General features: G+C 38.1%; 1 protein-coding gene across 2 annotated transcripts in view; it reads right to left on the bottom strand.

Annotated features, from left to right (window-relative positions):
• LOC131689505 (cadherin-23) overlaps positions 1-2764 on the bottom strand; it is an 83067-nt gene extending 80303 nt beyond the window's left edge. For both annotated transcript variants that reach the window (XM_058974642.1, XM_058974643.1), the window contains exon 1: positions 1734-2764. In XM_058974642.1, coding sequence (XP_058830625.1) covers positions 1734-1941 — 208 coding nt within the window. In that variant the 5' untranslated portion in view covers positions 1942-2764. The remainder of the gene's footprint in view (positions 1-1733) is intronic.
• Between the last annotated feature and the right edge of the window lie 10808 nt (positions 2765-13572).

Genomic DNA, 13572 nt, shown 5'->3' with positions numbered 1-13572 from the left:
TCAAGATATTCAATCTCAAACTTTGAAAATCGTTTTTCTCGAAAAGTGAACATCAATATGACCTGTGGCAACACAAACTGACTCTTAAAACAATAGGTTCTCAATATAGTGATCGGACAATACACTTCCAAAGTTATTATTGTACAATATTTAATTAAATTAGCATCCATTTGTTCAATCCATTTAATTTTGTTTGGGGAGGGGGGTGTGGAGGTAACCCATTTTGGCTACACCGCTGACAATTATCCTTTACACAATCCACAGTGGACGGGTCAAAAAATTTGCCAAAAGTACGAAAACATCTTCTTTTGCGATGAACAAATATATAATATATAATAAGCGAGGAACAATATATAATAAGAGAAAACCAGTGTAACAGTGTGTGCGAAAAGGTTTTTTTAAGGATTTATAGTGTAACGCTGTTTGTATGCACTAGAGATAGGCAAATGAATCGCGAATCGATCAAAAGAGTCGACGCTTCACAAAGAGCGAATGTATCGCGATTCTTTTTTAAAGAGCTGAGATTCACCGAATGAATTTGCCATGATTATGAATCGCTCTAAAATAAACAAACACGATGAACACGTGAGCTCTGTTTGTCAGCATGGAATAAAATATCAACTCATAACTAATTTAAATTTAATTATAGTTATAATTTCATGGCAGAAACCAATCTTGAAAATGGGGGAATTTTTCGTGGAAAATAGCAATTTTCATTTCAAATGAGTAAAAAACTCCCTCAATCGAAAAATTATCTCGAAAACTCAACGTAGGGGTTAGATATCTCATACATAGAATGTGTATGCAAAGTTTGAAATAAATCGTTTAAGTAGTTTTTGAATGACAGTTAACACCGCAACTCGTGTTTTCCCAGAGACATTCTACAAAAAGCTTCATCACAGAGTCGATTGTCGATATTTTTGTATAGGAAAATTACATATTTTATTGAAATGATACATTATAATGTACAATTTGTTTATCACTTTGCAACCAAAAATCGCAAATAAAGTGTTTTTTTCATGCTGAAACTCTTAAGCCCCCCCCCTCCCCCAAACTCCTAATAAAATGATTCGAATCTTGTGTTACGTAATAGAATGTACTCCTATTTCTGCCATATTATTTAATTATTCTTTGAGTTTTACACTCATATTCTCACTGAAGATCAGAAACCTGCAGGACAACCTTGGGTCAGGTGTTGAAATCGAAAGAAATTTCAATGTGAGATTCTAGTACTTTTTATCCATCTACCGGAGACCTCGGATCGAGCATGTCCGGCAGAAACATAACCGCCAAAATAAAACCGAGAAAGTTGCGGAATAGGCTCGTCAAAGCGTGGCCATCGCATTTGATGCAATTTTCTGTGCCTCTTTGTTTCTAAAATCTCTAGAAACAAATTACAATTCTTTTCCGAAGGTCGGGTACTCGACAGACCGAAGAAAAGAGCTCCGCTCGAGTGTGATCGCTGGGGGAGTTGGTTGAGTATGTAAAAGAAGAAAACTACATTTACCCTATGTGGGAAGCAAAAGTTGAAAAACCGGAGCTCGACATAAGAAAAAAAAACATCAATGAGTAGAAACGTATGATGTATTTCTAGCCAACGAAAGGAATCCAACCGAAACGTAACATGCAGGTAAAAAAGCCGAAGACAGGTGTGGGGTTAGTTCTGGAACAACCCGTTCGAAACAGTTGCGTGAAAATAAAAGTGAATGTTCAATTTCGTCTTCTGGACTTACCTCTCAGCTGGTAGACGACACTTCCAACCGGTGTGTTTTCCGGCAAACTAAACCGAGACATGTCTCCGGAGCTTGGAATAAAATGCGGTGTACGGTTAATGATCTGACAGCGAACCGGTTCGACTAGAATCAGCAAAATCATTACGGATGCGAAAACCAGTCGCTGGATCAGCATCTTCGCTGAAGGTGTTTGCTTGGGCCTCGTCATCGCAAGACTCAATTGGTTTCCGATGACGTTTTTTTGCGGTGCTATCAACAAAGCTGTGGTTTCCTCGAACTTGTCGATCCAGTGCAATGAGATATACTATACACCCAATAAATGGATACTTTCTCACCGCAACGCAGATTTCGATAACTTGGGGAGTGTGAGAGAAAATCGTGCTGCTGACTAACCCAAAGTGACCCCTCCTTAGTCACTATTCGGTGAGCATTTTCTTACATTCAGCCCTCTACCAACGACCATAAAATGACTTCACTAACACGAACACAAGCTCTTGGACACCACAAAACGGTTTACGTTGCACAACTCTTCTTTTTGCGGTGATTAAATTTCTTACACCTTTTTCGATAGTTAATTGAGCAATATCCACAATAATCATCCTTTTTGTAGATTAAATTTTCGAACAAATTCGCAGTTGCACACTTTAAACAATTTATAATCTACAATAATGATTAGTAACTTTCCAGCACATAAATTTCACCACCCTCAAAACGTAGAACTCTAGTTTTCCGACGCGATCGATCCCGGATGCAGCACCTAATCCAAAGTAAAACTAGGCCAGCACGAAATTTCCGATCGCATTCCATATGCAGGAACTACAATAAACACGGTGGCTGACGAAGCGCCAAAGAAAGCCACCACTTCACCTTCACACATCGCGCTTCGAACGAACCCTGCAGATGAGGAATGATCTTTCTTTTCTGTTCGCTGTTTACCTTGCCCACCCCGCCAGGTTACACCACGGTATTACTTCTATTGCAGGCACACGGAACGAGCCACGATCGCCAAACGTACGTCTTGTCGCGTTAAAGGTTGCTCACAGATTGAGTCCACCGGTGGCTGATGCTCGCGACTTAAGGTGAGAATCGTCAAACCACAACGAGAAAGAACTGGCCCAACAGGAAAGTTTTTGTTTTGTTTTGGTCTCTTAAAAACGTGCCTTTGGTCCGTACGTTTGTTACCTGATGGTTGGCTGATGGTAGTTGTACAGGTATTTTCGCTGAGTTGCTTCAAACTGGAACTCACGCTCTGGGTTACGTGTGGTATTGTCTTTTAGCTGGATGCTGTCAGGTGTTTTTGTTTACATCTGAGTTTATATGTGTGCTTGATAACCCACTTCGATCGAGTTTCTCGCCAATTGCCTCAACTCTCCGTCGCCCATCTTTGTTTACCCAAAATATACTTCAGCGTATAGAAAATCGGCAACTTCTAGCCATTGGCGTGCGCAAAGAGGGGGCTAGGGGGAGCTTCAGCCCCCCCTAATGCTTTGGGATTTTTAAAACAAAATTAATAAGTATAATTATAATATTGAAGACATACGAGAAATATGTGAAACTTACTGCATATCTCATTTTTTAAGCAAGCCATGTAAGTTTTACATGAAAAGCAATAACAAGAGAATCTTTCTTCTAAAACATAAGAGTAATATAATCTTAGAAACACTTTTGGAATTATATAGATGTTATTTGATTGGATAACAATTTATTCTAGTTTTATCTTTTTTCCTTTTAATGACATTAAATTAACTACACGGTGTCTTTTTTTGACAACTTTATGCAAAAAAAATCCGCATCTCTGAAACTTCAGGATATGAAAGAATGGGCTTTCCCCTTTCATTTGAATTCAACATCAAAATAATCCGTCGGGGGGTCTAGAGCAACTTTTTTTTTAAGTTTTTTCGTGAAAACATTGATTTTACAATAGAACTAGTTCATATTTCTGTCCCTAGATGGTGCTTTAGACATTCGAACAACACTAAATGTGAGAATCTGATAGATATTTTAATTGTCTACAACTTTGTTAACAACTAAAAACCGATTTGAAATTATCCGGAAATGTTGTTTAATATTTTAACGAAGTCTAAGTTAGTTTCACAGAAACCCTAGTGGTTTGTAAGTCAATTCACACGCCCTTTTTTCATTTGCCAAATACCTGTGTTTAGTTGAACAGTGCATTCAACGGAATTTGAGAGCTTAGAAAGTCTCATCTTTTAGCTGAAAATTATAATTCCAGATTCCACCTGATATAGGGCACCATTAATATTTTTGGGATGAAAATTCTTAGATAAGAGTTGACCAAACTAGTATGATATTAATATTCTTTTCTAAGATGGTGAGTGATTTCTCCCGCAGAAACAGCTTTTTCAATGATGTATGCCTTGTTTTTCATTTTTTCGATTGTTCTCGGAGATGACTGATAACTATTCTTGCATGAACCTCCTACTTTGTTAGCGTTTTCGTATAAAATTCACTTGTCCTGAGCTTCAACCTTTATATTTGAACAAACTCAATAAAACTGTTAACACCATTGCAATATTTCGCGAATTTCATTGCAATGCTTGGTTAAAAACGCTGATTTTCTTTTTCAAAATTAACTCAATATGACAAACAGTGAACAAAAAATTTTGAGTTTTTGGATCAAGATATTTTTTTTGGGATATATTCGTGGATTTGTATGTATATAAGGATTTTCTTGTACTCAAATCATATTTAATTTTCAATACATTTCGCATAATCAAGGGTCAATTTATTAACGATTTCACGCATAATTCATAGGAAATGGCCGTAAAATCCAACTGCCACAATATACTTTGCGGAAAAATTTGAATAAATCGTTTCACGCTAACCACTAATTTGGACAGTTACTTCTGTGGTTTGCGTTCAATTATAAACTGTGTGTCCCAACATTTCGTCTTGAACAGAATTATAATAGCTGACTTAAACGATCATAACCTAAATTATGCGACGGCTGGTCCTTTCGAAAACATAAATGTAAGCAAACCCTTGTAACCAAGCAATACCTTCCGATGAATGGTAGTTCCTTCGAACCTATCGGGAAAGATTACAAACTTGAACCAAAAACACAAATAGTTTTCTGCCTCTGTCAAACGTCCTGATTTTCAGTAGGTCAATAGGAATTGTCAACGAAGAAGTTGTAATGAATCCCGTCAAATATTTTCGTGTCAATAAACCCAATTATTTTTTTTTGGTAGTGAAATAAGTGCGAGAAAATATATTTCCAAACCACTAGGCCTCGTGTGAAACTATCTTAGATATAACTTTGTTAAAATCTTAAACAACTTTTCCGGGTGATTTCAGATCAATTTTTAGTTGTCAACAAACTTGTGGACAATTAAATTTTCTATCAAATTCTCACATTTAGTGTTTTTTGAATGTCTAAAGCACCATCTAGGGACAGAAATATGAACTAGCTCGAGTAGTAAAACCAATATTGTTTCGAAAAAAACTTCAAAAAAGTTGCTCTGGACCCCCCGACGGATCATTTTGATCTTAGTTTTAAATGAAAGGGGAAAGTCCATTATTTCATATTCCGAAGTTTCAGAGATGCTGAATTTTTTGCATAAAGTTGTTCTAATAAATACACCGTGAACTACAGATTACTATGTAAGAAAAGTTATATTTAGCCATGAAAGCATTTGGAATATTCAGATAGGACAGCTGTCGGTTCTCATGGTAAAGAGGGACGACTCTGCTGTTGCCGTGAAACATGTTGGTATATTTGAGCAATTCGTAGTAACTCTGCCTAGTTCGACTCCTACCAGCAGAAGACAAAAGATTAGTCCGGAAGATTTTAAGCCTGTTCCTGTTCATCGAACGAGGAACATGTTTAATTTCAACTACAACATCGCTGGAACTCAGCTGCAACGCGTTGATCATGTTAAAGATTTGGGCGCCATCCTTGATGAAAGGCTAACGTACACCCATCACTTCTCAGTGATCATTGACAAAGCTAATCGTCTACTAGGTTTTATGTTCAAAATATTCAACGAATTCCGGGACCCTTTGTGCTTCAAAGCGTTGAATTGTTCGCTGGTGCGCTCACAGTTGGAATTCGCAAACGTCGTCTGGTGCCCCTACCATGCAACTTGGAACCAAAGAATTGAAGCCGTCCAGTGCAGATTCATAAGATATGCGTTACGTCAATTGCATTGGAATGATCCGCTGAACTTGCCGCCATACGAAGACCGTTGTCGATTACTAGGACTGCACACTTTAGAAGATCGTAGACACGCGTCGCAAGCCACCTTCGTATCCAAGCTTCTTCTCGCCGAATATGATGTTCCCGATCTCCTATCACAAATTAACCTCTACGCACCAACCCGTATCCTTCGTCCTCGAACACTGCTGCAGACTGAAATGCGTAACACTAACTACGCTGCCAACAGCCCGATACTAGCAATGGTCCGTCGCTTCAACGATTTTACCGACAACTTCGACTTCGTCATTAGTTCTGCACAGTTTAGAAATCGTTTGTTATCACTTTAGGTTAATTATTTGTAATTTAGTTCATTAAGACTCATTGTCAGATGGACGTAAATTGTTAAATATAAAATATAAAATAAATATAATGACCCTATCACTTCTTGTTTTCCGATCTATATATTTCAAATCCTCGCTCTCACTTTAGTACTATGGCTCTACATTTTCATAACTTTCCCTACTAAGTAGTCTCTACCTAATTTAATGTCGTTAAATGGAAAAGGAAAATGAGCAAGATCTCTTCATTATACGAATGAGGAACATAAAAATAGGTTTTCGGTGCGTATTTTTGAAAAAACGATTTTATGTTTTATGTTATTTTATTGTATTTTTAGTTGAATTTTATCTACAGAAAAAAATTCTGAAAGATCTGAATAGATTCCGGTGAATACTTTAGAAAACTGAAAAAATATATTATTGAACATAGTATAATATTGAATACCAAAATATATATGCATAAATTTCTTATTTCATTGAAAGCTTGAGATATAAAATTCCGCCTTTAGGACAAAAAGTTTCTAGCAACGACCAACAAGAGATTGCCTGATCACAACGTAGCAGCAGCTTCATAAGGCGATCAGTGCAAAAGTTCCAAGACTATCGGAACAATGTAGTGAGCTGAAAGCCGCTGAAATCATGGCAGGGGTGTATAAGGCTTGAGAATTACGGAGTAGCCTGTCAGAGTCGGTGTAAAATGATATTCAGGAGTTGAAAACGGCACGAATGGTTGGATGGACTCATATGGTTTATCTACATGCTCGATTGTGATAATTATGGAGACGCGTCCCAATATAGCTCTTATAAGCTACTCTTCCGTGTTCTGTTTAGCAAACAATGCCCATTGACAGAATATTTTGTCAGTGATTACCACAGCGTGCTACGAGAAGACAAACGACGGAACATTGCCTTATGACAATACTACTTCACAGTCCGGTTACTCATCTCGCTCAGTTCAGAAGCAAAAAATCGCTCCGCTGCTATAGCAGGGCGAGTAATAGAATTTAACCGCGCACCGCCTGGTTTTTTTGTTAAAGAAAAAAATGATACCTACCTAGTGAGTGAAACGTGAACAAACAATGAGCGACAATGCAAAGCTAGTTTGTATCCCGTTGCGGGCAAACTCTGTTGCTGTTGACTACACGAAATGTCCGATAAGACCATCAATTCTTGAAGTGGAGCAAATGTTGAAGGTGAACACGAAGCTTAACGTAGCAGAAGTTAATGCGGTTCAATTCCACCATTTACGTCATGCGGTACTGATTATGTTCAAAAACATTAGTCAAGCAGAATCATTCGCTTCTCAGAACAACTTGAAATATGTTGTCGAATGTAATGACATTTTATACAGTATATAGATGTTGACAGTATTGAAATAAAGCTGACCTGGCACCACGTAGGGGAATTGTGGGAAAAACCGACACCCCACAACTTTTCCTAGAAGTAATAGCAGAAATACTTTTATTGTGTTTTACTCTTTAAAAATCAAAAATTGGAATTTTTGCTTATCTGTTTCTATCGAAGCTTTTGCTATTTCTGCAAAAAACCCCATCAAACCGAATTTCTAGTGTTCTCTTGGTTTGCAATAGACGAACTTTATCACAATGAGACAATGATCTTATGTATACCCCAGTAGATCGTTGATGATCAGAGTCCCGCAAAATTAAAGTCTGAAAAAGATAGTTTTACTAAGAAGTGTGTGTGTGTCACTTATAAGTGAATTAATCCGATTAGCAGAACGAAGAACGCTTGCAAATCATCTCTTGCAAAATAAAATGACACTGAAGGTTGCAATGATGTGCGTAAGGATTATTTGGAAATACCCATATCAAGAAATAATCCTATAGAATAAAATAATCTTATTTATAGTACTACGCTTTCGAACATTCTTCTCGTCACTACACGGTGAAGCTATAAAAAGCGCATATTTGCATCATACATACTCACACTTTATTAATCACGCATATATCTCATTTTTAAAAAAGAGAAAGATTTCAAAAAAGAGGAGGGAAAATAAATTAAAGGGGGTGTCGATCTTACCCCTATGGGGTGTCGGTTTTACCCTCAGTGCCTACAAAACGTCATTTTGTTTTCCAAGTTTTACAACCAATAATTTTCAATGAAATTAATTTTTTGAAGCGCTGAAAAAATTAAGCCTTGTTAAGAATTTTCTGAAGAATAATTTTGCATAAAAGTTATAATTTCATTGGTTTTGTGGCAACTCAGAAAAAGTGTTAAGCTTAAGGTGTCAGTTTTAACCATAATCCCCCTACTAGTTCCTCCGCTATCAAACAACTAATATGGAAATATGGTGAATAGTCTTCTTCCCAGGACTGCGCAACGGCGTTCGTGTGGTGGTGGTGCGTCCGACAAAACCTATTCCCTCCTACATGACCTTCACATGCAAATCACCTCACGGAGTTGAATATTCTCAACGTACACTAGTCACGTACCCAGGGCAAATTCCTACATGCCAATATTGTGATCACCCGCTACACCATGGAAAGCCTTGCGCAGAGACTGCTAAGAAAATTCCACCTGCTACGACCAAAGCCGGTATAAAGGGCGAACACGAAATTATTGCGACACATTCAACAGGGTATAACTTTTTTTATCATTGGGTAAAAATCAACCAAATTTTGCACACTTTCTCATTGATGTGTATTGTTTACATGCTGTCAAACTCGAAGTCGTGTTTTTCGATTCAACGAAAATGGAGGTGAACCAACGCGAGTCGAGAGAATAAATTCTTTCCAAACACCTGGAATTTCCTGACCTGTCGCACCGGCAGTTGGGAAAAATGTTGAACATTCACCATTCAACCGTCTCCAGAGTGTTGAAGCGGTTCCAGGAGCGGTTGACGTTGGACCACGGCAAAGGAGCTGGAAGAAAACCGGGACCGGAGAACAAAAAGACGGAGAGAAAGGTGAAGCGGATGATTAAAGCAAATCCCAACGTCTCAAGCCGTGATTTGGCTAAAAAGATCGGCATGTCGCAGAGCTACGTCTAGAATGTAAAGAAGAGAGCTGGACTACATACATACAAGGTACAGAACTTCCCAAACCGCGATGAGCGGCAACAATCGACGGCTAAAACTCGAGCAGATGCTGACAAAATATGGTTGCTGTGTGATGGACGACGAAACGTATATAAAAGCCGATTTTAAGCAAATTCCGGGGTTGGAGTTTTTCACGAAGAAGACAATGTCGAAGTTCGCCTCCAAATATCTCATTTGGCAGGCCATCTGTTCTTGCGGACTGAGTGAGCCTTTCGTGACAGAGGGCACAGTAAATGGCGAGATCTACAAATCTGAGAGCCTCGAGAAGTGCCTTTTGCCGTTCTTGCAGCAACACGACGAAGCTCCGCTATTTTGGCCAGATTTGGCATCATGCCACTATTCTAAAAGTGTCCTGGAGTGGTATGAGGCCAATTCTGTCCATTTTGTTCCAAAGGACATGAATCCGCCAAACTGTCCAGAGCTGCGTCCGGTGGAGCAGGACTGGGCAATGATGAAGCGGGAACTTCGGAAGAGCAAGAAGACAGTCAAAGACGAGAAGGACATGTTAAGAAAATGGAAAAAAACTGAGAAACTGGTACCGGATGACACTGTAAAGACTTTGATGGAGGGCATCAAGCGAAAATGCGTTCAATTTTACACTCAAGGCTCCATCGATTAACTTTTCTTTTGATTTTTGAAGTAAATATATGTATAAAACTACCCTAAAATTTTGGTTTGATTTTAAACATTATAAGAAAATTGGCATGACATTTTCGGTGTCGCGATAATTTCGTGTTCGCCCTTTATCACGCTTTCTCAAGAGAATTTAAGGTACAATGCTTTTTGCGTATATTTTATAATTTAATTTCATCGCCTACTACGATTATTTGCAATCATTTTCTTAAACCTATTTCTATTTTTTATATTTGTGTTGAAACAGCGAATAATACTATGTTTTGTTTTTGTCAAAAATATAACGCTAAATTTGAACTAGAAGCTCAAGTATCATTCTTTAATTTTGGCGTAAAGTAGTCCCCGTGGCGTAAAGTAACCCCCGATAACGGTATGTATTAAAAGAAAATTTCGTAAAAAAGCATATCAAACAGTCGCTAACAAATTGTCCGTACAGACTTCGCTCAAATCACTCAAAACACTGAAATCATAATCAGTATCGCTGAAGTACTCACTAATCGAAAGCTTAGATGCTTATCTTTCGTCTGAGCATATCTTTGAAATGTTCTGTTGTGGGGTCTAGAACATCTGTTTTGTTTGGCATGACAAATTTGTGTACCTAGCGCACTACGCTTCTATGAATGACGTCATCATCGATTATTTAAAGAACGGATTTGGCCGGACAAGCTCAGTTGCCTGTTGAACGGCAGGCGGGGCAGATTACTGCGCTGTGTGTTTTCACAGCAAGTGTAGCTATGTTGGAAGTCCGTTACACTGCCTGTGGAGGTACGCTACCCAATGCCGTCCAACACGCGACTAAGTGTGTCCTTTCAAACAGCTTTATTTGTGTTGTGCTCGTTTCCAGCACACTTTTATGTAAAATATCGATTATTACAATTACAATTATTCGTACACAAAATCACTTGTATATTCAAGCTCCATTTGCAAACACGGTTAACATAGTGTCGTGGTACCAGTTATCTCTTACACTCTACCCATCATCATCAGCGTTGACTCTTTTTGCTATGTTCGCTTATGTTCAAGGCGTTTGAGGCGAATGTGTAGGTACGTATATCTAATTCCTTAGCAGGGTTACCATATTCACAGATTTTTCTGTAATGTCACAGAATTATTTTCACAATTTTTGATCACAGATTCTTTTACACAGATGGGCATTTTGATGAAAATTTCATAGTTTTTCGGAAATTTTGTGATCTTTCACAGATTTTTCGGATATTTATCATATATTTTCACAGATTTTTTCCTGTTTCAGTTATCACAGATAGTAAAAAGATGTTTGTGGCCGAAACATAGATTTCAATGTCGCATCCCTGTTTGATAGCGGTTTCATGCGTAACCCGCATGATAGCAATCTGTGCAGAAGACAAAAACTTTCTTACGCGGATCGATGGAAAGCACAACGAAAGTTTATTGTTTACATTCGATCAATTCATTGATTCATTTTCACTCAGCTTATCCTGTTTTGATTCTGCTAATAGATACATACTAAAAAAGCCTATTTACGAATGAATACACTGTCGCTCGAAAACCGTTGCAAAAACGCATCTAAGTCCATATATAAAATTGTTTTTAGAGTTTCGATTTATGATTAAGACCACTGCGTTCGCTACATTTGTATGCGTACTTTAGAAAAGTTACAATAATGGTAAAATATAACTAGAAAACCTGGTCTATACATGACGTTTAATTTCCTGGAATGTCTTCGAGAACGGAAAGTAGCTTTCGTCGTCCAGTACGAACGACGTGCCGCGGTAGTTCTTCGTCATCTACCGGCACTGCGATATCACGATCGCTATCTGCTCGTCCGTTTACTCGGAGGACCTAATCTTCTTCCTACAGATGATGTCCTTTATCTTGAGGGTTCGGTGAATCAAGGGAGCAATGATATTTTCGACTGGCGTCACGCAAACTCGTTCCGTCCTTGTTGTCGAACAACTTTTTCAATGCTTCCTTCTTCTTCTTCTTCTTCTTCGTCATTATCTTCGCGCCCTACGCTCAGGGATGCCAGGATCCGGTAATCTGATAACCATGCGTTTCGTAAAACCGTACAACATGCTCGCGGAGTGCTTGCTGTTTCGACGCCATCTTCGATTGAACTGACAGCATCCGAGAGAAAAGAATCATGCCACCCATTTCTAGGGAGTCCAGAGAGCAATTCCCTTGGAGAGAAAAAAAATTACGCTCTTTACTTTAATTACAGAAAGGTTTTGAAATCACTTTTTATTGAACACCCGTTACTACGCCGCTTCGTGGGTTATTATGAATTAAGCGGAACATTTTTTAAATGTTTATAATGAAAACACCCTTTAAATGTCATGCCAACATTTATCACTCTTTGAAACTTTTTCTATTATTGTATATTTTCAAAGATTTAGGAACATAAAATTTTCTTACAGAGATTTTTTCATAAGCAAAATGTTAGAATTGATTTTCTCGAGTATTTTTTAAATGTGTAGCGCCATCTACATAGGTTATAGAGTACAAGTGTGTTTGGTACATATACTAAAAATTTCAAAACAAACAACTTTGTAGAAGAAAGTTTTTTGATAGAACTGATCTAGATCAGTTTCTACTTATCTAGACCACAAATAAAATTGTCATAATAATGCCCATTTCCATCTAAGATACTTTTCTGAAGACACTAATCCTATAGGATACATTTCCAGGGCGCTAGAGGTTTTGAGCGTCGAAAGTAGCATTCCGCCCCATTGTGCGTCGTTACTTCCTCGCTTTCCTTTCTTGGGCACAGAGATTCCGGTGTTCGGCCACATCTGTCACTACTCTTCCGGAAGCTACTTAATGGTAGCACTACGCCACCGGTCAGAATTATCAAGCAACTACTATCTGGGGACAGTTTTAGATTGTTAATGCACACGTTCTTATGGTCAACCAAGTCAATTGGACACTCAACCGAATGACACCTCCAAATAGCGATTGCAAATCAGTCCAGCACCTTGCTGGCATAAATCGCGTTTCACACGATATTTCGAAAGGCAACGCAAACTGCTGGAAGCAAATGGCACTATTTGCTACCACCTACCTTGTTCTAACTGCATTTTGGAAGGAAGCACGATGCGGCCTGGTTGTGCCGATCCTATTAGCACTCCACTACCTGTCGTAGGCATCCGTTACACCGCACAGTGGCACGACGAGTGACAAAACCCCAAAAATCAATGTTTTGAAATTCTTTTGTAAATATTTATTTTATCTTTCTCTCAGTTTGAATAAAGGTATCCAAAATTTTACTATAATCGGATGAAAAATGAATTTTTAACATGTTGAAGCAAGTGACGTAGAGGATTTCTGTTCAATTGAATTGTTAGTACCTTGGAGTTTCAAATGGCGATATCTCAAGAACTACACAGCCGATTGGAGCAATTTTAAGTTCATTGAAAAGAAGAATGAATATGCAAAACTATAGATGGGAGATTTTTATGCAAAACTGATTTACGTTTGTTCTGCATCAAAAAATCCAATTAAAAAATTTTAAGTAATTTATCTTTATACGTCTTCCAATTTTTGAGATGGTCTCCCATGGGTCACTTATCATGAATCTGACTCAAAATTTAGTGTAGTTTCAAGATATAAAGGGCTCATCTTGCGCATTCTTGCGCCCAAGTTGGTATATCTATGTTTTTGAAAATACCCATA

This window comes from Topomyia yanbarensis, chromosome 3 (genome assembly GCF_030247195.1).
Source record: "Topomyia yanbarensis strain Yona2022 chromosome 3, ASM3024719v1, whole genome shotgun sequence".
NCBI classification, from domain to species: Eukaryota; Metazoa; Arthropoda; class Insecta; order Diptera; family Culicidae; genus Topomyia; species Topomyia yanbarensis.
This window is presented reverse-complemented; position numbering and strand designations above follow the sequence as displayed.